Genomic DNA, 25,258 nt, shown 5'->3' on the forward strand with positions numbered 1-25,258 from the left:
TCGAGAGCCGAAAGATGCGAAGCAAATCTTTATGTCAAAGTCCACATTGGAGTAAACCCCAGAACAATAAAAAAAATAGACGAACGCCGAAAATGGTTGATCGGATGTAGAGCTTGTAGAAATTCCGTACACATTGATTTCACGTCCATAGATGTACTGCTCTCGTAGATCCATTCCAGATTGCAGCACTCATATACAAATTATCCGAAGGGGGCCACAATGGGGAAAGAAAACATTAGACCGAAGGGAAAAAAACAATATCAAATCTATCAGATCGGGAATCATATGGCGTCTCCGCGGAAACAAAAAAATCGTGATATGGCGGGCAGTGGGCAAAAAAGTGAAACCCCAGTATCCAACAGAGCAATGTGTGAGATATCGTGGTGCAACTCCAACTCCGGTCGAAGACATGCAATTCCTGTTTTGAGTTTGGTCATCTTGAGACAAAAGATGAAAGAATCGGTCGTGGTATCGGGTGAATAGAATGGGTTCTATGGCATCATCTAGAATGAAAAGCCGCCGTGGCCACCAAAGGAGCCGCCGCCGTTCATCATGTTTCGAAGAACATCGGGATCGATGTGGTGAACGCCGCCACCGAAACCGCCGAAACCTCCACCACCGGGGAAACCACCGCCGCCATACATGTCAGCTGGGTCCCTCAGATCGTCTCCGTTATCGAAAGCAGCACGTTTCCTAATAAGGTTAGCATTGTGTCGAATGGGGTTGAAAGTTGTGGCGGACTTACTGAGGATCAATCAAATTCTCATAGGCTTCACCAATTTCCTTGAACTTCTCATCACCGGCTGCACCGTCACGGTTCTTATCTGGGTGGTATAGAATAGCCAACTTGCGGTAGGCCTTCTTGATTTCCTGTTCGCTGGCATCACTCTCGACTCCCAAAATCTTATAGTAGTCTTTGCGTTGAGACTTCTTCAGCTCGAATTCAGCTTCGCGGATCTCCTCCGCAATGCCGCTCTCGCCGGGGTTGTTCTCAGCAACGCTCTTAAAGTCACGAATAGCCTCCTCCCAGTTACCGGCCTTGCCCTGGGCCTTGGCACGGTACTTCATAGCCTTCGTATACCCGGGGTCGAGACGGAGCGCTTCGGTACAGTCCTGAATGGCAGAATCATACTCCTTCAAGTTGATATAAGCCTGGGCACGGTTACCCAGAATCTTGGCATTCATATCCTTGTTGGAGGGGTCAACCTCGAGAGCCTGTGCCCAAAGATCGATAGCACGGCGATAGTCCCTGGCCTTGTAAGCGGTGTTTCCTTCCTCTTTTGTGCGAGACAACTTCTGCACAATGCGCAGTAGCTTGATGGCCTGCTTCATGTCCGGGTCCAGCCCGAGGCACATCTTCAGAACCTTCTGTGCCTGCTCGGTCTCACCGAGGGCATAGAAGGCGCGGGCACGGATCATCATCGCATCCGGGTCCTGGCTGTTCTCGCGCAGCAAGTTGATCGCAATGTCCTGTGCTCTGCCTAGCGAGTTGATGTTGTTCAGCCTCAGATGGGCCTCGGCGGCCATAAGCGTCCACTTGCGGGGCTCCCGGACACCTTGTCCGAGCCCTTGGCGTGCCTGGTCTAGACAGTAGATCACCATCGACACACCACGGTCTTCCGCTATTGTCCGCTCGGCTTGCGTGACGAAGCGTAGCATCTTCTCTGCGGCTGCCCGGTCGGTGGCAGTGGCTGGTGGCTGGATACGTGACAGCACCTCTAGGGCCTCTGCAGGACGACCCAAATTCGTCAGAATCTTAGCCCATCGGTGCATGATCTTCGGGTTGCCATGATCGAGCTCGCTGGCACGTTGAACATCCTGCAACGCATTCGGGAATTGTTTAGCGGACATATAGGCCGCCGCTCGGTTAGAGAGATAGACCGGTGAGTTGGGATTGATCTCGATGGCTGCAGTACACGAAAATCATCAGCGACCCCGCTCATTCGAGGCTAATTCATGAGACACGGTGTCCCTGTGGGATAGAGAAAATGCATACCCTTATTGTATTCATCGATGGCTCGTCGATAATTGCCATCCTTGAAGAACTTGTTTCCGGCCAACTTGAAGGAGTCGGCCTCGTCGGCAGAAGATATATTCGACTGGTGCGGTGGCGGAGTTGGACTCCGCTCCTCGGTTTCCTTCACGACATCTTTCTTCACAGCATCGGTCTTCGCCGCCTCAGTCTTCACCGCATCAGTCTTCACCGCATCAATCTTCGCAGCATCAGTCTTCAGGACATCACTCTTGGCATCATCCTTCACAGCATCAATCTGGGGTTCCTTGGGATCAATATCCATGGAGTTCTGCTGCTCTTCGTTGGATGCTGCCATGGCGGACAATCGACGACGTAGCTCGTCAGGTGGGAGATTGAGTGGATGTATGTCCTGGTCACGCGAAGACCGGGCAAACTTGAAATTGGCGGTCGGTCCGGAATTGGAGGATGACCGACTGAGAGAAAAGTATGATTGTTTGACAGGTTTGGGAGATTTGGTGGGGGACGATGATTTGGAGGGAGATTTGGTAGGTGGCTTGGTTGGGGATTTGGAGGGCGACTTCGCAGATGGAGATGTGCGCGAAGCGGAGAAGGAAGATCGAGACGGACGTAGATCAGGTTTGTTCTTCTCGGTCTTATCCTTATCCTTGTCCTTTTTGAAGATGTGGGCGAGTTGGACCATTGGGGGTGGGGAGGGAGTTTTTTTTTTTCTATCGAAGGCGGTAGAATCGGGGAGATTCCCACGGTGTGAACCACGGATGGGGGGAAGAGGAATATCAACTTGGGACTTTTTTGCAACTTTGCAACTTCAATTTGCACTCGGGAATCTTTTGATTCAAGTCTGAGCCATGCCTTGTCTCTCACTCTCTGATTCCTGTCATGTTAATCTCAGAAAATAATAAGAAGGTTGGTGGTTGGACTGGGTTTGGTAACCTGGATGCTTGATGCCGGGGTGAAAACCAGACCGAGAAATCAGTTGGGCCTGTCCTCTTATAATATAATTTTTTTTTTCTTATTCTATCATATGTTCCATCTTTGCTACTGGCTGGCAAATAATCCAGAGGCTGGAGAGCTCCTGGTCTGTGTTAGCGCGCAAAAGAACTGGAGCAATGGAGTCACTCATTTCTGGCCGGGATTGATGCCCAGCCGCGAGGGGGAAGGGAAAAAACAGCTCGAAGAGATTCGAGAATCTTCCGTCTTCTTATTATCGTCTTAATTCTATCACCCCTTCAACGGAACCTGCAGGGGTGGTTGGCGAGGCTGTCAATGACTCGCGGTGGAGCGGTGGATCCAATGTGCAGGTTGCTAGTTTCTACGCTGACGGGTGACAGGTATACAGCAGTACCGTGACTGGCGTTTCAGAGAGTGGGACCCCTGTGTCGGGCTCTTTGCTGCGAGATTATTCGCACTAATAATCTTGTCGGAACCGGCTCTCTATCCGGGATACACTTAACGTATCGAGTGTAAGTCTTAGCTCCATTAGGACTCGTCTGATATACATATGATATACATATGATATACATGGTACTAATGTCTCTTAGGGGCGAAATCAAGGTGAAACACCGGTCTTACAGCGTCATAATAAGTCTGATTTACAAAAAGAAGCCAAAAAATAGGAGCAAAGCGAAGCAAGTTGAAGAGTGAGTATTATAATGCTAGTCTGCTCAATGGATTTAGAATAGCTGTAAATAGCGTCAAGGGAATATGTACAGAGAGAAATATAAAAGAGAGTATAGCAGGGAGTATAACAGCAGAATGACAAGTTCCTTTGCTGACTTTAGGGCTATTTCACCGAGGTATCTAGCTACCACGCTGTTGTTCTTATGGTCCCAGTTCCTCGCGGGGCTCCCGCATCAATCATTTCGTTTTTTTATACGGCAAACCTTGCAAAAGATCGTTTACGTTACGCATTAGCAGACCAATATTGAGGGTAGTCTCTCCTAGATCAAAATGAGTTTGATATTGCTTAGTTTGATAGTGGAGATGGCACATTGACCCCCTGTTCCGTTCCCGGTAGCGCATTTCCGCCAGCGTTGAACTCAAAGCCAATATTAAGAGGAACCAATAACAGGCGAGCTTGTTAAGGGCTGACGGGGCACCCCTCTTCGGGGATATAACAGTGAGCAAAAAGACAACCCCAATAAATGCTCGATCAATCTTTTTTGGAGCGGCCTTTTATACTCTTAGAACAGGCGAGAGGAAAAAATACTACAGCTCTATAATTTGAAATCACCATATCCCCTGAGCCATTGAAAGAAAGCAGCCAACCAAGAGTCAGACCTGAGATGAAACCGGAGGTGTTACCGCCCCTTTCCTTTGTCTATTAGCGGTGCTCGGATTCTTATACAGAGAACTGTTTCAAGGGAAGTCCAAATGTATCGCTCAATGCCTATCTATTTGGCATTATTGTCGTCGTTCACAGATGAGCGAGCGAGCTTCCCGAATCAATATCAAAGACGTTATAACGCTAAGCGGTATCACGCTGCTCATGCCCAATTCCGCCTCTCCTCATGCATTCTTTGAGCAATTCGAACCCAGCTGGAAACCCGATCATCTCCTAGAGCTGCGTCGTATGTTTGACTAAATCCGTGTTCGTCATATGGCGGAGGCTGGACCAGCAGATCCTCCCGACGAAGGCGATTATTGTAATCGATGTGCTCATCAAAACGTTGAAACATGTCGCGCCATGGTGTAATCGGCGAAATTGGTGAGACTGGTGAAGACGCTGTATCATCTTGAGGCTGAGCATCATATGCACCATGCACATATATCTCTCCAACAATCCATTTCTTCTCATGTTCGAGCCAAGTGATCGGGACACAGCTCCGTGATCGTGGGGGAGGATGTGGAATGTGCTGTATACGTGGGCGCACCTCGTATTCGTGGTTGAGGAACAGTTCGTCCGGCGGACCAACTGGACGTCCACGGGCTTCGGCCCATCTTAGATTCGCATCGATTGGGGAGCGGTTAGGTGACCGGTTCTGTCGTGTGTTGCGATGCTGTGTTGGCGAGGTAGCGCCCGTTGAAGAAGGTCTCGGTGGCAGAGGTTTTGAGAACAAATATTGAATGGAAGCACTTGAATTTGCTTGAACACGAGGGGTCGTTGTATCTGGCTGAACAATGAATTTTGGATTAACCATTGCCGCACCCCCCAGGGATGAGAGATCCATGGTAGAATAGTCGAGATCGGAGCCTTTGAGAGGCTCGGAAGCTCGTCGCTTAGATGGACAGAAAAGCGCGGTTGAATAGGGGGATCATATATCACATGGCTTGATATACTATCTTTAGACAGGAATATATGTACGCTTTGGGGGCGTTGAAGAGTGGACCGTCACAGAGGGCTCGTATCCAAAGCGAGAACACAAGAAAAGTTAAGGTAAAAGGTTCCTTCTTAGGGTTGACGCATTAACTATTCTCTGGAGAAGGGGATATAACACATACTACGGAGTATGCAGGGTATACACGGAAGATAGATCCTTAGGCAGTGCAGTGGCAAGAATGCTCTTAGGGCCAACAAAACACCGATGATCGTTCATTGCTCTGTTCATTGCGTATCCTAAAGTCATAGCCGAAAATCAATTGCCCGAATACGAAATTGTGCCGTTCCTTTTTAGGATAATGATCCTTACAATTTGGGGTCCAAATTCACCCGGGGGCCTGTGCATTGTTTTCTCATCCTCACTGCAATGGCGTTAACTTACCAGATATATTCGGGCTTCAATGCGCCTTGTAAAAAGTAGCGGAAATGGAGTGCCGAGGTACTTCCAAGGGTTGTCGGAGTAAGGTATATTGCAATGAGAAGGAGCCGTACTCAGGGCTCAGATACGATATGTATTGAGGTCTGAGAATGATTACGTATCACACACTGCTTTCGTCATTTTCTTCGTTCCTTTGCTTGACTGGAAGTGTCCGAGTGGAACTAAAAGACACTCGATTCGAGGGTGTGAAGCCGCTGATTGTCGGTGAACAAGCCGATCTCCGACTCACTGAACTGTGGGGCTCTATTTTTGGCTGCTAATCGTTTACTAGTTTCTACACCCCCACCCAATTCACCGTCACCATATTAGTATACCGCCTACCTAAAACGCGTAGTACAAGATCCTACAGTATGAAAATTCATGGGGGTTTTCGACCGGCAGTATATTATATAATCATGGGGGAGTGGGGCCAGGGGTGTAAAAACATATGTCCGCTGACTGTAGGTGTGTACGGAGTACAGATCTTATACTCATGTGAACCTATGTTGTACAACATAGTACAAGAATAGTCGACCGCTTATACAGCCTTCTCGTGTCTCTTTTAGTACCCCGCGGTTTTTCTGGCAATACTAGTAAGATAGACTCTACTGAGAGCTTTCAAAATGGACTTGTCGATATTGAAAGGCACAGAAGAAATGATAGACTTATGAATGTGCAAAAGTGATACATTCCAAATAGGCTACAGGCGCTGGAGAGATGGAGAATGTGAAAAGCTGTCATGGTTTACATTAAGGTCGTGCTCAAGCCACCAAGCGAGCTTCGCACAACTCCGAAGCTATCCAGGAGAGCCCGAGAAGAAATAAAAAGGAGTATGTATATCAAAAAAGCAAAAAAGGGATAGACATATCCAGTCGGAAAACGACCATTGTTAATGGTAAATCACCAGAAACCCTAAATAACAAAATCCTCTTCTTGCATCACCTCTAAACAACCACTCCAGTTTGGCACAGCGACAACTCCAGAGTGAGACCCAAGGGACCTCACTAGGTCTACTAGTGCATCGGAAACCCGAAAGATGTCATTTACAGGAAGAAGGCAGCAACGGCGGCGGCACCGGCGAAGCCGAGGGAGCCGCTGAGGGTAGCACCAGCGTTGAAAGCGGGGGAGGAGGTGGCGGGAGAAACAGGGACGGTGCCAGTGGCGACACCCTTGCTGCTGGAGGGAACGTGGGGAACACCACCGGTGGGGCCGTGAGGGATGACGCTAGCAGCGGGGGTAGTGGCAGCAGCGGACACGGGCACGGTCGAGTAGATAACGGTGGGCACGCAGGTGGTGATAGCAATCACGGTGGAGGAGACCGGGGCGGTGCCAGCAGGAACGCTGGCAGGAGCGCTGGGAACGCTGGCGGGCACGCTGGGAACGCTAGCAGGAACGCTGGGGGCGCTGGAGGGAGCCCAGGTGGGGACGGAGGACCAGGCGGGGGTCTCGGAGGACCAGACAGGGGTCTCAGAAGACGAGGCGGGGATGTCAACGGACGAAGCGGGGGTCTCAGCGGACACGGCAGGGGTCTCAGTAGACGCAGAAGGGGTCTCGGAGGCCTCACCAGCGGGGGTGGTGGCAGCGCTGGTGACAGCGGCGGGGACGCTGGAGGGGGTGGTGCTGCCGGTAGGCTCAACACCGGCACCGCTGTTGCCGGGGCAGTTGGTGACAGTGGGAGCGCAAGAGGTGATGGTCACCTCATCGGTCTCATAGACGGTCTTGTCGGCACCGGGGGCGGCAATGGCCAAGCTGGCGAAGAGGGCGATAGTGGCAGTAGTGAAACGCATTTTGAATGTTATGTACGAAAACCGTAAAAAGTGATGTTCAAAAAAGGTATATATAAAAAGCGTAGCTTCTTGTTTGAAAGAGAGTGAGTTGGTGTTTAAAGAGTGGAAGACCGAAGTCGAGAGAGAGTGAATGCTTTGGAAGAATGTACTTGGAGAGAAGAAAGAAACAGAAACTACACGGGGGAGGCAGGGGGCCTTTGTATGAACGGGGAGATTAGTGTCAGATCAGCAGCCACTCGCTTTCTCTCTTTTGGGACGAGTTTGGCCCTAAAAAAAGGGGAAAATAAGAACGAAGGTGTACTAGATACTTCATCCACTACTAACTCACACCGCAACCTGACATGTACCTGTAACCTGGCCCTCGCACTTCAATTTAGGCCATTCTATGATTGGATCGAGGCGTTGTTTCGAATTACCAGGTAATTTTGACCCGCCGGTGTTTCTTTTACTTGTGACGATCGCTTAAACATTAGGGACGACGACATATTAAATGGTTATATACTCCGTACTAAGATGCACATACTCCGTACTCTCTCCCCTATAGTAAGAATTGAACTGCAATAATACTACTCTACAACATCCTCTTCCTCTCAGAATGTGTTCTTTTTCTTTTTCTATTGATGTTTCAGACCGCATCGCCGATCCACTACCCGTCCCTGGCGTCCCAGTTGGCATTTCCCCGTGGGTCTCTTCTCATCTCCACTTACCCCTGAACAGCCCGCCATTTATTTCGCCAAGAGAACGTATTGTGTAAGGGCGAATGATGATGTGCACTTTACTTGCGAAATGGGATTGGTTCTTATTCATCTTACTTTGGAACATGGAACCTCTTCCTTTGTCGGAGCGAAGGGCCGAGACATCCTTTGTATTATTACTTACTATATACGGAGTACGGAGTACTCCGTATGTTGTACTGCTTTTATATTAGTAGTAATTTTTGTATTACTGTACTGTTTCCCCCGGTGCACTGGGTATATTGTCGTCCGAGACTTGTTACGTTGAACATATATGGTAGCATTGATGAACTTAATACGGAGTACTCATCGTGTACGGAGTAACCACTGTAATATTATGAAGACCAATTCTCATAAAACTAAATAAACCCAAAGAGCAACGCCACTACTCAAGTCACTCAAGTCACTGCCAATTGCCCCCGCAACGGGAAGGTCTCGCTTCACGCCATAACGGCTAGACCGCATTGTTTTACTTCCGGGACAGTGCTTGATGTTGCTTGCATCTCGTGCCCCTGTTCTAGGCAATGTGGGCGTCAATGCCCAAGTCCGAGCGCAGTTTGAGGAAATAATATCAGGGTCTGACCGTTTGATTGGTGGCGCGCATGCAGTAATTTGGAGTTACACCGGTCACTCGAGCTGTATGTTGTATGTTGTATGTTGTATGTTGTATGTTGTAGCGTCGATTTCCTGTACAAAATATGTACCCTTAAATAGTTACTTGTGCAGCATCAAAGCGTGTCGATCTTCATCCTGTTCCTAGGATAGTTCGGTTCAGACTTTCGAAATGGTTCGACTGTGCAAGTCGGGGCAGGATACGATGTATGTTGATTAGCCAATGATCGCTTAGTCCTGGTCTATGTCCTTGACTTTGACTTTGGACCCGACTCCATGATAGGGGTTTGTTCACACCAAGCGGTTTCCGTAGGCCGCCCCCAGACTCCACCTACCTGCGCTTCGTGGCCCCTTTTTCAATAGATCGGGCCTCTATTCTATTCCAACGTGCTTTGTATGGCATGGTCGTACTCTTATCAACCCCATACTCATCTCTGGTACTATCTTTAGCTTCATTTAGCTTTGTGGGATATGATTATTGGTGGAGTGTGTTTGATATATAAAGTACGGAGTATCTGGCACAATGTTCAGCCGTACCGTTAATGATAGGGACGTGATTTGAGTGGATCTAGGCTTTTTCCGAAGTTCATCCTCGCCTATCGCGTGAGAGGTCCTTGACCTTCCTCATTTGATCCTCATTTGTCTGAGTCTCTGATATTTAGTAAGGGGCTTTCGCTTTAACACTCACCGCTCATATCACAGTCTCGGGGTTCTTAGAATCCTGGAAATATCCTACTCTCCTCACATCTTGTCATATTTCTTGAACATTGCGCCGCGCCACGGGCAAGAGACGGATATCATATCGGCCAAGTCGAGAGATTTGTGATTGACATCCAAGTCGACTTTACTGCTCAATGACATGAATCTTGAAATGACAAATTCAATAGCGCTTGTTCTTCATTGTACAACATAGAATGATGTCCTTAGCGCCCACTCAAAGCACTTCCGTGTGGATGCGAGACTGTCATCTGCTACTCTATCACATCGCCTAGTCAACTCTGTAGGATCTGATTGCGTGTGATCGCCATCGACAATCACAGATCTGACATCAAACCCGACCGATCAGCATCGACGCGTCATTTTTAGCGCTGATGACACAAGCTGGCGGTACCGAGAAGAATAGACTCGTGGTTTTTGCCTCTTGAATAATACAATACTCCGCACATATTCCAGATACACGACATATCTATTCGTACCACAATGGGCTATACTTGAAGCGCCAGTGAGATCGAGATCTCTCATTTCTCAAACAGCGACTTGCCGTATAAACAAGCTTTTTGAAGACAAGCAGACAATTTCGTCGAATATTCATGATATTACTTCTATGGCTAGGTCGAACGTCATTCAAGATCAACTATTACGACAGGGTCTACGTACAACATAGTAAATTATATACAACATACGGATTATGCATTCTCCAGCTTCCTGGATCGAGATTCACCAGGCGCTTGTCTCATATTGTGATATCCACAATGGGGCTTATTGTACTATTTTGCAGTACGCTTGACCTCATGTATAGGACTTGGCACCGGCTTTCCCGGCAAAAATGTCTAATTAAATCACAGCCTTGGAATTGAACGCTTCCATAGTAACTGATCTTTTTTTAACGCCCAAATTTCGGGGAAAGACAGTGACACTGAAATGCTACTGGTGCGGATCGACCAGGGCCCGCCCATGTCATCATCGGGTCTCATTGCGTGGCCACAGATTTGGGCTAAGCCACACCTTACCAAGGGATAGAATCTTGGTTATAATTATCTTGGAATTAGACTAGAATTGGTTTTGGACGAGCCCCTCGATGACATATTGCATGTATAGGTTTCGCGGTAGAACTGGATATCGAATCGTATACGGAGTACTCCGTACATAATACGTTAATACGTTAGATGCATAGTGAAAAGTCAGTACTTCTGTAAGGCTGGCAGGGTAAGACCCCTACGGCCTGTGATAGGTCATTTTCAGGTGGGGGACAGCCCTGAATGTGTTGGCAATGATGTCGACGCCACAGTTTTGGGGAAAGTATTCAGTAATTGCGGCTCCAAGGCAACAACGTAAGTTTAATGATTGACAGTCGAGATCTAGTCTTTTGGGTTGGTTTTAGTTTGACACCTCTATGGCTACATATGTGCTATGTATGTACCTATATACATGTAGCCTATGTAGGTACATATACACCTGCATCGATATAAAAAAGGGGAGAGAAACATGAACCATGGTACTCAGGAGATTTCTATGTTGCTTTGGAAGAATTAGAATAGACATCAACTTCCACGGTTCACACAAAAATCTAGACATCCTCATTGTACAATTCTACATCGTAGACGTAAGTTGTAGATGTTTCAGCTCAGGCGCTTTCTGAAACATAGAGGCCCCACCACAGCCCGACCTCTGGTGTCGGCTGTGTCGCTCTATTAATATTCTCTAGGGAAGATAGTTACAAAGGTTTGAACTAGACCCTGACTTGACATATATACTCTGTAGCGAAGTACGAAGGACTCTATTTCTTATATGGTGGAGTAACAGGTCACCTGCCGCATCTCTCGGTAACTTCTTACTCCACTCGTTTGTTCTCTACCTTATCTCTGTTGCTTCTGCTTCTGCTTCTGCTTCTGCCTCTGCCTCTTCTTTGGTCATTGCTGTGCCTTTGCATTTGCTTCTTCTTTTGCTTCTGCTCTGCTTTTCATAGTATTATCTGTTCGCTTCAATCCGCCTTTTTCCCCCTCCTCCCAGGACTCCCCAAGGCGGACTGGTCCAAGGCCGACACTGTGGCTACTCTCGCAGATCCAAACGAGTTGTTCTTGCCTGGCGAAAGGCAAAACAATCTCACCATGTCGTCTCCTGTTCCTCTCCTTCGTCCGCCCGTTCCTGGCGCTCGCAACAATACCGGCAGCCCGCGAGCCCCGAAGCTCACGTTAGGCATTCCCCCCTCACCTAGCGCCAAACCCGTCAATGGCAATCCCGCCCCCGCTCAAGTACCTCAAATCCAAACCCAACCCCAACCTCAACCTCGCCCGTCGGGTCGACCAGCACCCCCACGACTGCATCTCGCAACCCCTATGGGTAGCCAGCAGAATGTATCTCCGCCAACCCTTATGCCGAACGGTCGACCAGCCCCGCCCCCACTGAGTACAAATGGCCTAGGAGGTGGAAATGGAGGTGCGCCCATTCTACAAATTCAGACCAATGGACCAGCCTCTTCAAACCCTTCATACTCAACGATTAATTTCGCCATGGGCCTCCGACAGCCGGATGGCTCGTCAGATCCGTCCTCGGCTATTAGCTCAGTGTACTCAGATCGCGAGAACGGAGACCGTGAACACAGTGTGAACGGCCTTCTCCCCGATCTGGACAAATTGAGTCTGGAGAAGGGCCGGCCCCTTGATGTGGATGATCTCGATGATGAAGGCTGGCACGCGGCCAGTGAACAGAATATGATTGTTGAACTGGGAAGTCTGGGAGAGGGTGCTGGCGGAGCCGTCACCCGATGCCGACTCAAGGAGGGAAAGACCGTATTTGCGTTGAAGGTGCGTTGCTCTAGCTGGTCAACTTTTGCATACCTGCGCTCGGCGATAGAGGCTAACATCCCATCCTAGATCATTACTACGGACCCCAACCCTGATGTCAAGAAACAAATCGTTCGTGAGCTTAACTTCAACAAAGACTGCGCTTCGCACCACATCTGCCGTTACTATGGTGCTTTCATGGACAAATCCACTGGCACCATCTCTATCGCTATGGAGTTCTGTGAAGGTGGAAGTCTGGACAGCATCTACAAAGAGGTCAAAAAGCTTGGAGGTCGCACTGGAGAGAAGGTCCTCGGCAAGGTCGCAGAAGGTGTCTTGAATGGGTTGACCTATCTCCACAGCCGAAAGATCATTCATCGAGGTACGAACCATTATCCCCGATATACATTGACCATCAGCGGCTAATGTTTTCTAGACATCAAACCATCGAACATTCTCTTGTGCCGCGATGGCAAGGTCAAACTCTGCGACTTTGGCGTCAGCGGTGAATTCGGCACCAAGGGCGACGCCAACACTTTTATTGGCACTTCCTACTATATGGCCCCAGAGCGCATTACTGGCCAATCATATACTATTACATCTGACGTTTGGTCTCTCGGTGTGACATTGCTGGAAGTCGCGCAGCACCGATTCCCCTTCCCTGCTGACGGGACTGAGATGCAACCCCGTGCAGGGCTAATAGATCTCCTAACTTATATCGTTCGCCAGCCAATTCCCACGTTGAAGGATGAGCCACAAAATGGCATTCGCTGGTCGGACAACTTCAAATACTTCATCGAATGCTGGTATGTACTCTGTCTGTGTAATTCTAATTCTTATATACTAACGCGATCACCAGCTTGGAAAAAGAACCCCCTCGACGTGCGACGCCCTGGCGGATGCTGGAACATCCATGGGTGCAGGATATGAAAAACAAGAAGGTCAACATGACGAACTTTATAAGGCAGGTCTGGGATTGGAAAGAGTAAACACGTCCCCAAGGACCCTTTTGAGGGTGATTTACTGCTTTGCTGCATTTCTTTTGAGTATGAGTGGCTGGACCCCAAGGATTGACCTGGCTGTCAACAACTCAACCCCGTTTCTCACGACTCTACTTCGTATCTATCTGCGTTTTGTGCTTTCCGCTGGCTCCCCGGGCCGGAACTGGCGGGGCTCGACATTACTCTCATACCCCGTTACCATCAGCAAATGCTTTTTCCTTTTTTTCTTCGACACGAATCTCATCGGCTACGCTTCACCTTCTACGATCCTTAATGGCCTGACATTCTCCATGCATTGCATACCCTTCAATCCTTTTCGCCCTCTCCTTCCCTTCTCGCTCTTTCCGTCGTCTCCTTGCGATGGACTGGTCTCTCTGCTTTTGCTTTGTCTTTTCCCGTCACATCGAGCCTGGACATATCCTCCATCTTCGTATATCGTGTTTTCGTTTTTAGTGTACAGCCCGCTTTCTTAGTCTGCTCCAGGATTATATTTAGGGTCTACTTTGCTTTGCACTGGATGCGGGAGTGTTGCAATGCTTGGAGACTTCCTTTGGGACATACTTAGGCACTTAATACCATTGCATCTTGTCTTCAACTTGGATGATCATGTATACGGGTACAAGAATATACGTCAGCCAGTCCTTCCGCTTCTAAGAAAAAATATGTCTCATTGTTATCGTAAAAGCTACATACAGCACAGGTCTCGATAGGCATTCTCGTCAACCACAAAAGCAACTGTAAGGGATTCCAACCTTCAGTTACTCACAACCCCATATTGTTCGCGCCTCCCCTACTTCTTACTCACCGGATCAGCGCCAAGAACCCAACCAATCCCACTAACCAAGCCCCCGGTCATCATATTGCTAACCATATCCCTCTTCCTAACACGGCCCTCACTATCCGGAGATAGCGGCCGAGCATCATCCCGAGGAGGGAGCGACGCCGAACTATCAGCTGCGCTCCTCAGTGGGAAAGCATTCTTATGTAGCGCCAAAGCCGCTCCACGAGCAACCTCAAATAGACCCATCGGCGCCTCGTGGCGACGAGAGTTCGGCACTGCAGCGCGCGCACGGCGCGCCGCGCGCTGCTGTTCCGTGTCGAAGGCGTCGCGCTCTGAGTCTGACGGCCCGAATCCGCCCGGGACGGATGTCAGTGTGTCGCCCTTTCTGTCCCAGAGATCTTCTTCTTGCTGTTCGCGCGCGCGCAGCGAGGTGAGTTCTTCATCGCAGCGACGCCAGGCACCGAGGATTTCCGGGAGTGGGTCTGGGGATGGGACTAGGACGAGAGCGAGGGAGAGGAGTTCCATTCGCTGTGAGAGGTGCGAGATTTGGGATTGGAGGGTTGGTGGTGGTTGGGTTGGTGTTGTGGCGCGGTAGCGACCTGCGTTGTAGACAGCGCGCCAGGTGATGTCGTCAGGGACGGAGGTGGTGTTTAGGAGCGGGGAGGAGGTCGAGAGGAGTGACGGGGGTGTTAGTCGAGTTAGAATGTAGGAGTAGGCTGTGCCGAAGTCGTTGGAGGATAGAGCAGATGCAATTGCTAGGGAGGTTATGCGGCGCTCTGCAGTGAGTAGGACGTGCTCCTTTGGGGGATTATAGTGGGTTGGCTCGTCTTCGGCTTTGTGTGATGCCGCTTGCGTGGGAACATCTGCGGCCACTAGGTTTCGTCCGATGGAGAGAAGATCGTCTAGTTTGGTGTAGCTCTTTGGGTTTTGCTCCAGTACTTTCTCAATCAAGAGGATTGGATCGTGATGGACACGAATGCTAACAGGCTGGAATGGAACACCGTGTTGCAGGGTCAGCGAATAGTATGACAGCGAGTGGGTTGCGGCGATGAGGGCGTGGATCTTTTTGAATGCAACGGATTCTGGGAAGTGTGAGGTGAATGATTGTAAGCTAATTTACTGTCAGTGCCGAGTCCATACATCTTCTTTTAGTCACACCACTTACATATCATAAGCTCTCTTCATTCCGCCCCGTGTTCGATTTCCGTTGCTTGCATTATCATAGGCTGTGAATATAGCCTCTTGAACCGCAGCTTCCACTTGGACAGGATTCAGTGGCGTTGGTTTAGACTCGGTGTATATATCGAGCGCCAATTGATACTCTAGAAATGCCATCAGTATTGACAATGAATAGTGAATTTGGGTCGCATTACCTTTAGCTGCCAGCAGCGCCTTCAAGATCTCCGTTTCAACTGTGTCGCGGGGAATCCGCCAGAAAATTCCATGGTATGGTGAAGGTTCATCCCAGGCGTTGTCGGACTGTTCCGCCTGCCAATCTCGAAGCCAAAGCAATCGTTGTCGAACCATAGACCAGTCTTGGTTTAAACCCGGTTGCTGCAAAGTAGAATTCACCACACTTTTGAGTTCGGCCAATTGCATTTCCTCGGTGCTGTGAAGGCACATATTTGCCGCAACCCGACAGGGAACCAGATGACCAAGTTCGGTCAGTATACGAAGGGAGAGAAGTAAAGCGCTAAGAAACGATATCGCTGGGGGCGATGGCTTGGTAAGAGGATTCGTCCGTCTCAAAAGAGAGTTCTGCAATAGAGATGCGCGGGATGTCGAGGAGATTGACTCGGTATCATAGTGCACAGATGGCAGTTCTGAATCAGGAGTGAGGTATGAGCTGTCTTCGAGACCGAGGAGCTTCGCAACCCTCGTCAAGACCTGGAACGAGCCATCCAGCACAGCCGTCGATGAATTTGCATGGGCATACACCACAGCAAGACCCGACTGGCCGTATCGAACCTGTAAATCTCTCGCCTGCTCTTCGGAAAATTGCGCTCCAGCATTGTCATATCCCCCCAAGTCCACATCTGATGGTCCATCCCAGTGGTTGAAGGCGCTCACAACGCTGTCGCGGTCGACAAGACTCCGCGATAGTAGCCATTCATTCACATGTTCCCATCCAGCCAATTCGGTTGCTTGAGGTCTCTCGGAGCTTTCAATGAAAGATACCGAACTCTGCTGAGCTTCTTCGTTAAGCCTTCGCCGTTTTGACCGATTACCACCATAGAGCCAAGGCCCAATCAGACCCTTCAAGTTGTTGACCAAATCCATATTGTTCTCTTCGGAGCTCATCAGAGACAGGAGAATGTTGACCGCGGTTTGATCGTCCATAGACTCCAGGATCTCAAGAGATATAGTTTCGTCCCGATAGGCGTAGAATTCGTAGTTCAGTCGGAGTAATGGTAATAGGCTCGATATCAGCCATGTTCGAATGATTGGCGAGTGCTCGTAGAAGGGGACGATAAGATCGAGGATGAGAGGCTGTAGCGCTGTTTCCGAGTCAATCAGATGTGCCCGGTGGATAAGGAATTTGGTCAAAGGATCTGCTGAAGCTATCTCGGCTTCCTCATCAGGGCGTTGTAGTGGCCGTAAATGAAGCTTCCGCACGCGCTTTCTGGCGAGCGATTCGGACAAATCCTGGACAGCAGATGTATTAATTGGTCGGTCGGATTGAAAATTAGAGCTATTTGCTAGCTCTTGTAGCACTGAGGTGTACTGCGAGGGCTCTGTGCTCTCTGGGAGAAAGGTCAAGATGATGCGCAGGAGGCGTTCCAACGGAAAACAATGGGGAAACCGGGCCTGTAGAATAGGCAAGTCCGCCACATTACCACCTGCGCAGAGTTCTGTAGCTAGTAGAATAGCATGTGCATCGGACAGCTCTTCGAGAGCCATGGTCAAGCTAAAGAGACGAGGCAGTCGAGTGAGGTGGCCTCACAGTTGGCGATGACCATGTTGCATACGGCGGGGCGCACAGACCAAGTCGGAAATGAAAGGGAAGAGGTCGCATCCGCCGGCACTTCATCACTACCTTTTTCGCGGTCTCTGTGCCTACAACTTACTCAATTATCTTCTTCTACGTATCACAATGGCTTCCGGTTACGGTAACAGCGGTGGTATGTGCTCATTTTCCCCATCCCCGGGGAACCTGGTCGGGTCCGCGCCAATATGCCCTCGGATCACAACTTGCGCTCGCAGTTCCCTCCCTCGCGAATAAAACTGGCTAACACATTATGGTTTTTCCTAGGTCCCGGACGCTGCTATCCCTTCTGGCAAGAGGTTCTTGGTTGCTACGTTGTGAACTCGGACGATGGTGCCACCGGCAAGAAGAAGTGTATGCCCGCACTGGAGGACTACTATGAGTGCCTTCACCACCGGAAAGAGGTAAGGGCAATCCCCATTCGATCACGATACCTGCACACTTGAATCATGGACCTAGCTCTAATAATGGGGAAATTGGAACAACAGGCTCTCCGCACTATGAAGATGCAAGCTGCCTATCGCAAGGCCGAGGCCGCACACCCGCGAGAGAACGCCCCTAAGGCTGAGCAAATCCGGAGCTTGGGTCTACTTGGAAAGGAAGAAGAGGCAACCAATGTGCTGAGTCAACGGTGAATGGGAAGGATGTGCTTGTTCTTTTTCGATGCGTGTGTTTCCGTGTTTCCGCCCCGGGACTTTTGCCCGGGGCCTGTGACTGTATAGAACCGCTCAACTGGTTGACTATCACGTCTGTCAGTGCGAAATGATACTCCAATTCAACGACAAACGGTGCTTTATCCTAAATTTTGATGCGCTCGATCTTTGGATTTCGGTAATGCGAGATGCTGCCATGTAGGACGAGATATGCCCGATCTCGGAAGTTTAATTAACGAGATAAGCATGTATTTTGATTGGGCGCAGGAAATTAACTCGAATTACCAGCTCCAGCCGTCTAGCCGCTTATCCCGGGGTTCTTTGTGTCGCTAGCTTTCTCTCTGTATCAAGGAATTATACTTTGATTATATGATACGATAAGCCCATGGCCGTCTTTATAAGAAGGATGTAGGCTCATAGGTATGATTTGTGTGCTTGGCTTAGGGGAAAGTAAGAGAATAACAGAAGTGGACGAGAATCTACGGAGTATATAGCGGATATATAGTTCGGCAGGTCGATCGATATATCTGCATAGCAGCAAAATTCGATTGACACCTTATCCTTTTTATATAGGTACAGAAAAGCATCACTTCGTATACCATGATCTGATCACTTATTTTTTCAAATATCATAAAACTATCACATACATCAGTGTATGTACACGCACTGCTACATTCGTAATCTTGGACATTGAAGAGGCCATCTGGCATGTCTTGGCATTGCTCGTTCCTTCAAAGCATAGACGAAATCTCAAATAAACCTTTACCTGAATTATCCACCGAAGTTCGCTCCATCACAACAGCCCCCAGACATTGAAATAGGTATTTCTGACCAATCTAAATGCTCTATGTCATCCAACGCGTTTTATGGACTCACGTGACCCTTTCAGCAGCAGAAAAAAAAATCGGCGCGCTGTGAGTGGAAGCCCACCGCCCGCGCTAAACCACAAACAGCCTAGGCGGAGTGACCCAAACATGGACCAGCGCGCCGGGCAGAAGCACCCGCAATGATATAAACCCGGCTGCGTGACCTCGACCCTCGCTCTTGTGTACTAAATCTAAATCCCCCCGCTGACTCATCATCGCGGCTTGAGGTGTTAGGCGTTCGGTCTTTCTTTTTCCATATCGAGGTCCTTCCACCTTAATTGCGCGCTTTGTCGCGCGCAATTGTTCTTTTCCTTGTGTTGTTCTCTTTTTTTCTCTTATTCAAATCGTCCCGCATAGTCGGAAGAAAAGCGAAGACCCACGATGGCTTCCCGGTAAGCCCCTTCAGCCAGTTACCACGCGCCTGTCACGTGAAGCTAACCTAATTCAGACTCGACCGTCTCGTCACGTGAGTATAATGCCCCCCAATACGTGAGATCACGTGAAGCAACTGACCACTGACAAATGACAATACAGGCTACTCGAGACGGGCAGTACTCAGTTGATTCGTAATACTGCTGCTCAGCAGCTTGCAGATGTGCAGAAACAGCATCCAGATGAACTGTTCAATCTACTCGGGCGCATCCTGCCTTACCTCAGATCCAAGTCCTGGGACACAAGGACTGCTTCTGCTAAAGCTATTGGATTGATTGTCTCCAACGCAGATATTTATGATCCAAACGAGGACGATGGACTCCAAATCAAGTCTGCAGCAGACGAAGATGATGTGGAGATCAAGTCCGAGGTCAAATCCGAAGAGCCAGTCCTGGCCGATGATTTCCTCAAACTCGACACCTTGGACATCCCTTCCGTATTGAAATATGGTAAGCGGCTGCTCGGAAGTGCGGGCAAGGAGTATGAGTACTCCCTCGCGTCCATGGAACCAGCTTCACGTCTACAGCACCAAAAGAAGACTTTGACTGCGCGCCTAGGACTCGAAGGCGAATACCTTGAAGAAGACCTTATCGAGGATATCGATCTGCCTCCTAAAGTTGTAACCCCTGCCCTAAAGAATGAGCCGACTATTCCGTCGATCCCTCATCACAACAGTCGGCATGAAGCTCGCTCCCGCATGCCTTCCTCGCCTAGTGAAAGTGCGACAAAGGAGGACGGGGGGCTGAGCAAGCGGCAACTAAACCAGCTTAAACGGAAAAACAAGCAGAATGCTAAGATGGGGGCCAATAAAGTCCGTGTCGTGGATCTGTCTTCTCGTCGACAATCCGATATTGCCACGACCCCTATGGCCACAACTCCCCACCCTGTCAAAGCAGAGAACGGAGATGATCAAGACGGCGACCCCAAACCTGATTACTTTTCCTTCGAACGCACCGAAGAAGATGACGACTCCAAGCTTGTTTCTGAATTCAAAGGAGCTGTCGTCCCAGAGCGACCTCTTATCCAACCAGAGATTGTGGAGCAGGGTGCAGGATGGCCTCTGGAACACATGTGTGAATTCCTGACTATGGACATCTTTGACTCCAACTGGGAAGTTCGACATGGCGCCGCAATGGCCCTGCGTGAAGTCATCAGGGTCCAGGGTGTGGCAGCTGGCCGCCTGGATGGAAAAAGTCGCTCAGAAAACGATGCACTCAATCGCCGGTGGCTGGATGACCTCTCATGTCGACTACTCTGCGTCCTGATGCTGGACCGATTTGGTGATTACATTTCAGATAATGTGGTTGCCCCAATTCGTGAAACCGTGGGTCAGACTCTCGGTGCTCTTCTTTCACACCTACATCCGAACTCAGTCCGAGCGGTCTACCGATGCCTATACCGGATCATAATGCAGACCGACCTGGGACTGGACCGCCCTGTCTGGGAGGTCTGCCATGGTGGTATGATCGGGTTGCGGTACCTTGTCGCAGTTCGAAAGGACTTGCTTGTCAAGGACTCCAACATGATGGATGGCGTTTTGGAAGCTGTCATGAAAGGCCTCGCTGATTATGATGACGATGTCCGGGCTGTTAGCGCCGCCACACTCGTTCCCATTGCAGAGGAGTTTGTGTCCTCCCGGACTGGCACTCTTGGCCCTCTGATGAACATCGTTTGGGACTGTCTTTCCAATCTGCAGGACGATCTAAGTGCTAGTACAGGCTCTGTAATGGACCTTTTGGCAAAACTTTGCACATTCCCTCAAGTTCTGGATGCTATGAAGGCTAACGCTGCAGACGATCCGGAAGCCTCATTTGGAAAACTTGTCCCCCGCCTCTACCCATTCCTCCGCCATACCATCACGAGTGTTCGCTCGGCTGTCCTTCGGGCTCTCATGACATTCTTGAAGCTAGAGGGTGAGGGCACTACAGACTGGGTCGATGGCAAGGCATTGCGCTTAATATTCCAAAATCTTCTTGTGGAGCGCAACGAGGGTGTTTTGAAACTGTCTGGTCAAGTGTGGTCCGAACTCCTCAACGTTGTTGAGCTGCGCGGTTCATTCAAATCTGAAGAGGAGTTATCAGACTCCATCCAGCCTCTTGTCACTCTGACTCTGGGCGCTTTCGGCGTTCCTCGGTACCCTATCCCTATGAACACCTCGCTCTTTATCAAACCCTCTGGTTTGCCATTCTCCGCCGCTCTCCCGGCTCCCATCCCCCCCAAAGGCTCTCCCCCTGCTTCTATCCCAGGCGGGGCTGAGATCAAGGTGGGACGGAGACGCAAATCAGAGAAGAAAGAGAAAGAACCACCCCCGCCCTCAGCTCACAACGTGGACGGACACATGCTTTCTGGTGATATTGACCTCGTTGGTGCAGATACTATGTTGAGATCCAAGATTTACGCCGCCAAGGCGTTGGGCGAGCTGATATCTTTCTGGGACAAGAATGAGCTACCAAGCCTTTGGCCGGCAATTTTGGATGGTCTTAATGTTTCTGCTTCCACAACGCAGCTTGCCTCGGCCATGGTCATAGAAGAGTATGCTCGCCAATCTGGACCAGAGAGCAAATATCGCTCGTCCCTGTGTGACCGTCTTCGACCAATTCTCGAGGGCGAGCGTCCAGCTTGGTATGCAGACATTGCGTGTTACCTTCATGTCGCGCGCTCCCAGTGTCATTCATTGTTGAACACTTTCCGGGATCATGCGCATGTGGCACCTTCCCGACTGCCAACCTTGGCTGTGGTCGTTCAGGGCGACCCAGAAGCCGGACCTAATGCATTTTCCTTGGCGGACGCTGAGAAAATTGTTGGTCCTGACTTTGATCGACTGAAGAAAAACCTCACACCGGCTCAACGAATCACTGCTACCCAAGTTTTGAACGACACCCGTACAACCGCACAATCCGCCGTTGAGGAGGCACGATTGATGAGGGAACAGCGGGACATGCGTGTTTTAGCTGCCACTGCTGGTGCCTTGGTCGCGTTGCGGGATATCCCCAAGAAGCCTGGTCACATCATCAAGGGCATGATGGACAGCGTCAAGAAAGAGGAGAATGTAGAACTTCAGCAGCGCTCTGCGACAGCAGTGGCAGGCCTCATCGAACACTACACAGCCGCCACGAAGCGTGGGCCAGTGGACAAAATCATTGGAAACTTGGTCAAATACTGCTGCGTGGACACTTCCGAGACACCCGAATTCCCGCACAATGTGCACTTGGAGAAATCAATCTTGTCGCTACGCAAAGAAGAAGACCGACGCGACCATCCAGATGCGGCCAAATTCGAAAGAGAGGCAAGAGAGGCACGGATTATGCGTCGTGGTGCTAAGGATGCGCTGGAGCAGCTGGCAGTCAAGTTCGGCGCTGAGCTTTTGGAGAAGGTTCCGAATCTCGCGAAATTGGTTGAACGGCCATTGAAAGATGCTTTGACAGAAGATGAGCTTCCTGAGAACATCACCGACCCAGAGAATCCCCTTGGTCAAGAAATTGTAGATGGTCTTTCTACACTGCGGGCTCTACTGCCTAAGTTTGATCCGGGTCTGCACCAATGGGTTATCGACCTTATGCCGATCATCGCCAAGGGTTTGCAGTGCCGACTTTCTGTCATTCGCTACGCAGCAGCCAAATGTTTCGCTACAATTTGTAGTGTCATCACCGTCAAGGGCATGACGATGCTGGTTGAAAAGGTCCTACCAATTATTAACAATGGGCTAGATGTCAATCACCGCCAAGGTGCGATTGAATGCATCTATCATCTGATCCATGTTATGGAAGATGGAATTCTGCCCTATGTCATCTTCTTGGTCGTTCCTGTCCTTGGCCGAATGAGCGACTCCGACAACGATGTGCGTCTTCTAGCAACAACCTCGTTCGCCACCCTTGTCAAACTGGTTCCCCTGGAGGCCGGTATTCCCGACCCCCCTGGCTTCTCAGAAGAGCTGCTAGCTGGCCGTGACCGAGAGAGGAAGTTTATGTCCCAGATGCTGGACGTGCGTAAGGTCGAGCCATTCGAAATCCCAGTCGCTATCAAGGCTGAGCTCCGACCTTACCAGCAGGATGGTGTCAATTGGCTTGCTTTCCTCAATCGCTACAATCTCCATGGTATTCTTTGCGACGACATGGGTCTCGGCAAGACGCTTCAGACCATTTGCATCGTGGCAAGCGACCACCATATGCGGGCAGAGGAGTTCGCCAAGAGCCAATCGACGGACTCCCGAAAACTGCCTTCTTTGATTGTCTGTCCGCCTTCTCTCTCAGGACATTGGCAGCAGGAAGTCAAGCAGTATGCTCCATTCCTCAGTTGCATTGCATATGTCGGCCCTCCCGCGGAACGGACGAGACTTCAACCCCTGCTGGCCACTACAGATGTCATTGTAACTTCTTACGATGTTTGCCGCAATGACAATGATATTCTCTCCCCTATGAACTTCAACTACTGTGTGCTTGACGAGGGCCATCTTATTAAGAACCCCAAGGCCAAGATCACGTCTTCAGTCAAAAAGTTAGCCAGCAATCACCGTTTGATCTTGTCTGGTACCCCGATCCAAAACAACGTCCTCGAATTGTGGTCGCTGTTTGATTTCTTGATGCCCGGTTTCTTGGGAACCGAGAAGGTCTTCTTGGATCGGTTTGCCAAGCCCATTGCAGCGAGCCGTTTCAGCAAATCCTCTTCCAAGGAACAAGAGGCAGGTGCTTTAGCAATCGAGGCACTGCATAAACAGGTCCTGCCATTCCTACTCCGTCGTCTGAAAGAGGAAGTCTTGAATGACCTCCCTCCCAAGATTATCCAGAACTACTACTGTGATCCGAGTGAACTGCAGAAGAAACTCTTCGAGGACTTCTCTAAGAAGGAGCAGAAGGAGTTGGCAGATAAGGTGGGCAGCGCGGACCGTGGCGACAAAGAGCATATCTTCCAGGCGCTTCAATATATGCGACGTCTATGTAATTCTCCTGCCTTGGTTGTCAAGGAAGGCCACAAGCAGTACAACGAGGTGCAAAGCTTCCTGACGGCCAAGCGTTCGAACATCAGAGATATTTCCCACGCGCCCAAGCTAACTGCCCTGAAAGACTTGCTGGTGGATTGCGGCATTGGCCTTGACCACACAGCAGAGGGTGAACTGGATACAGGCGCAAGCTATGTCAGCCCCCACCGAGCTCTTGTGTTCTGTCAGATGAAGGAGATGTTGGACATTGTGCAGAACGATGTCCTTAAGAAACTCCTCCCATCCGTTCAATACCTTCGCTTGGATGGAAGTGTGGAAGCAACCAAGCGCCAGGATATCGTTAACCGGTTCAACACCGACCCCAGTTATGACGTCTTACTCCTGACCACTAGTGTTGGTGGTTTGGGTCTCAACCTTACGGGTGCAGATACCGTCATCTTCGTGGAGCACGACTGGAACCCACAGAAAGATATCCAAGCTATGGACCGTGCTCATCGTATCGGCCAAAAGAAGGTTGTCAACGTGTACCGCCTGATCACGCGTGGTACCCTAGAGGAGAAGATCCTGAAGTAAGTCACTACCATCCCACAAGAACCCCGCAGATGCACAGAGACTAACGTGATCCCGGCCACAGTCTACAACGATTCAAGATCGACGTCGCCTCTACCGTGGTCAATCAACAGAACGCTGGGCTCGGAACAATGGACACAGACCAACTACTTGACCTGTTCAATCTCGGCGAAACGGCAGACACAGCCGAGAAGCCAAGCGACCCAGCCGGCAACGAAGTCGATATGGTTGATATTGACGGCGAAGTCAAGGAGAAGGGCAAGAAGGGCTGGCTAGACGATCTGGGCGAACTCTGGGATGACCGCCAGTACCAGGAAGAATACAACCTAGATTCGTTCCTGGAAACCATGAAAAACTGATACAATACTGCGCCGCCCATCCCCGATTCGAAGCTTATCCCAGCCTCGACTCGATGCCTGCTTCACTTTGTTTGCATCTCAGATGCATATCTACCCATCTTCCGTTCCCCTGCGTCTGATTCACGTTTTCACATCTCTTCGACTCAACCCTCCTCCAACCCTCCCCCATATCCTCACAACCCCCAAATGATTGTCATGCTTAATGTCACTGTACCATTCTCCGTCCTATACCATGGAAACTTTTGTCTGCACGGCAGACCGGAGCATAATCGCTTATTCATTAGTTCTACCGCTGGGAAGGCCCTCTG

The 25,258-nt window shown here is 49.9% G+C and overlaps 7 protein-coding genes across 7 annotated transcripts; 3 read left to right on the forward strand and 4 right to left on the reverse strand.

Annotated features, from left to right (window-relative positions):
• Positions 1-503: 503 nt before the first annotated feature.
• Positions 504-2,675, reverse strand: N7518_006503 (DnaJ and TPR domain protein; the record flags this gene model as incomplete). Its single annotated transcript, XM_057187430.1, has 3 exons — positions 504-693; positions 746-1,907; positions 1,997-2,675. 3 exons carry the CDS (start codon positions 2,673-2,675, stop codon positions 504-506), a joined length of 2,031 nt encoding a protein of 676 aa, XP_057039133.1.
• A 1,804-nt stretch (positions 2,676-4,479) lies between these two features.
• N7518_006504 (uncharacterized protein) lies at positions 4,480-5,163 on the reverse strand (the record flags this gene model as incomplete). The annotated part of the gene is made up of 1 exon (XM_057187431.1): positions 4,480-5,163. The coding sequence occupies one exon, from the start codon at positions 5,161-5,163 to the stop codon at positions 4,480-4,482; it is 684 nt and encodes a 227-aa protein (XP_057039134.1).
• A 1,610-nt stretch (positions 5,164-6,773) lies between these two features.
• N7518_006505 (GPI anchored serine-rich protein) lies at positions 6,774-7,517 on the reverse strand (the record flags this gene model as incomplete). Its single annotated transcript, XM_057187432.1, has 1 exon — positions 6,774-7,517. The coding sequence occupies one exon, from the start codon at positions 7,515-7,517 to the stop codon at positions 6,774-6,776; it is 744 nt and encodes a 247-aa protein (XP_057039135.1).
• A 4,174-nt stretch (positions 7,518-11,691) lies between these two features.
• On the forward strand, positions 11,692-13,355 carry N7518_006506 (dual-specificity mitogen-activated protein kinase kinase; the record flags this gene model as incomplete). Its single annotated transcript, XM_057187433.1, has 4 exons — positions 11,692-12,387; positions 12,457-12,748; positions 12,803-13,172; positions 13,226-13,355. The coding sequence occupies 4 exons, from the start codon at positions 11,692-11,694 to the stop codon at positions 13,353-13,355; spliced, it is 1,488 nt and encodes a 495-aa protein (XP_057039136.1).
• Positions 13,356-14,157: 802 nt separating this feature from the next.
• N7518_006507 (secretory pathway Sec39 family protein) lies at positions 14,158-17,049 on the reverse strand (the record flags this gene model as incomplete). Its single annotated transcript, XM_057187434.1, has 3 exons — positions 14,158-15,259; positions 15,314-15,470; positions 15,522-17,049. The coding sequence occupies 3 exons, from the start codon at positions 17,047-17,049 to the stop codon at positions 14,158-14,160; spliced, it is 2,787 nt and encodes a 928-aa protein (XP_057039137.1).
• Positions 17,050-17,242: 193 nt separating this feature from the next.
• Positions 17,243-17,769, forward strand: N7518_006508 (uncharacterized protein; the record flags this gene model as incomplete). Its single annotated transcript, XM_057187435.1, has 3 exons — positions 17,243-17,270; positions 17,402-17,538; positions 17,623-17,769. The coding sequence occupies 3 exons, from the start codon at positions 17,243-17,245 to the stop codon at positions 17,767-17,769; spliced, it is 312 nt and encodes a 103-aa protein (XP_057039138.1).
• Positions 17,770-19,034: 1,265 nt separating this feature from the next.
• On the forward strand, positions 19,035-24,950 carry N7518_006509 (DNA-binding ATPase; the record flags this gene model as incomplete). Its single annotated transcript, XM_057187436.1, has 4 exons — positions 19,035-19,045; positions 19,102-19,119; positions 19,188-24,590; positions 24,656-24,950. The coding sequence occupies 4 exons, from the start codon at positions 19,035-19,037 to the stop codon at positions 24,948-24,950; spliced, it is 5,727 nt and encodes a 1,908-aa protein (XP_057039139.1).
• Between the last annotated feature and the right edge of the window lie 308 nt (positions 24,951-25,258).

The sequence above is a fragment of the Penicillium psychrosexuale genome (genome assembly GCF_028828465.1).
Source record: "Penicillium psychrosexuale strain IBT 29551 chromosome Unknown utg000004l, whole genome shotgun sequence".
Classification (NCBI taxonomy): Eukaryota; Fungi; Ascomycota; class Eurotiomycetes; order Eurotiales; family Aspergillaceae; genus Penicillium; species Penicillium psychrosexuale.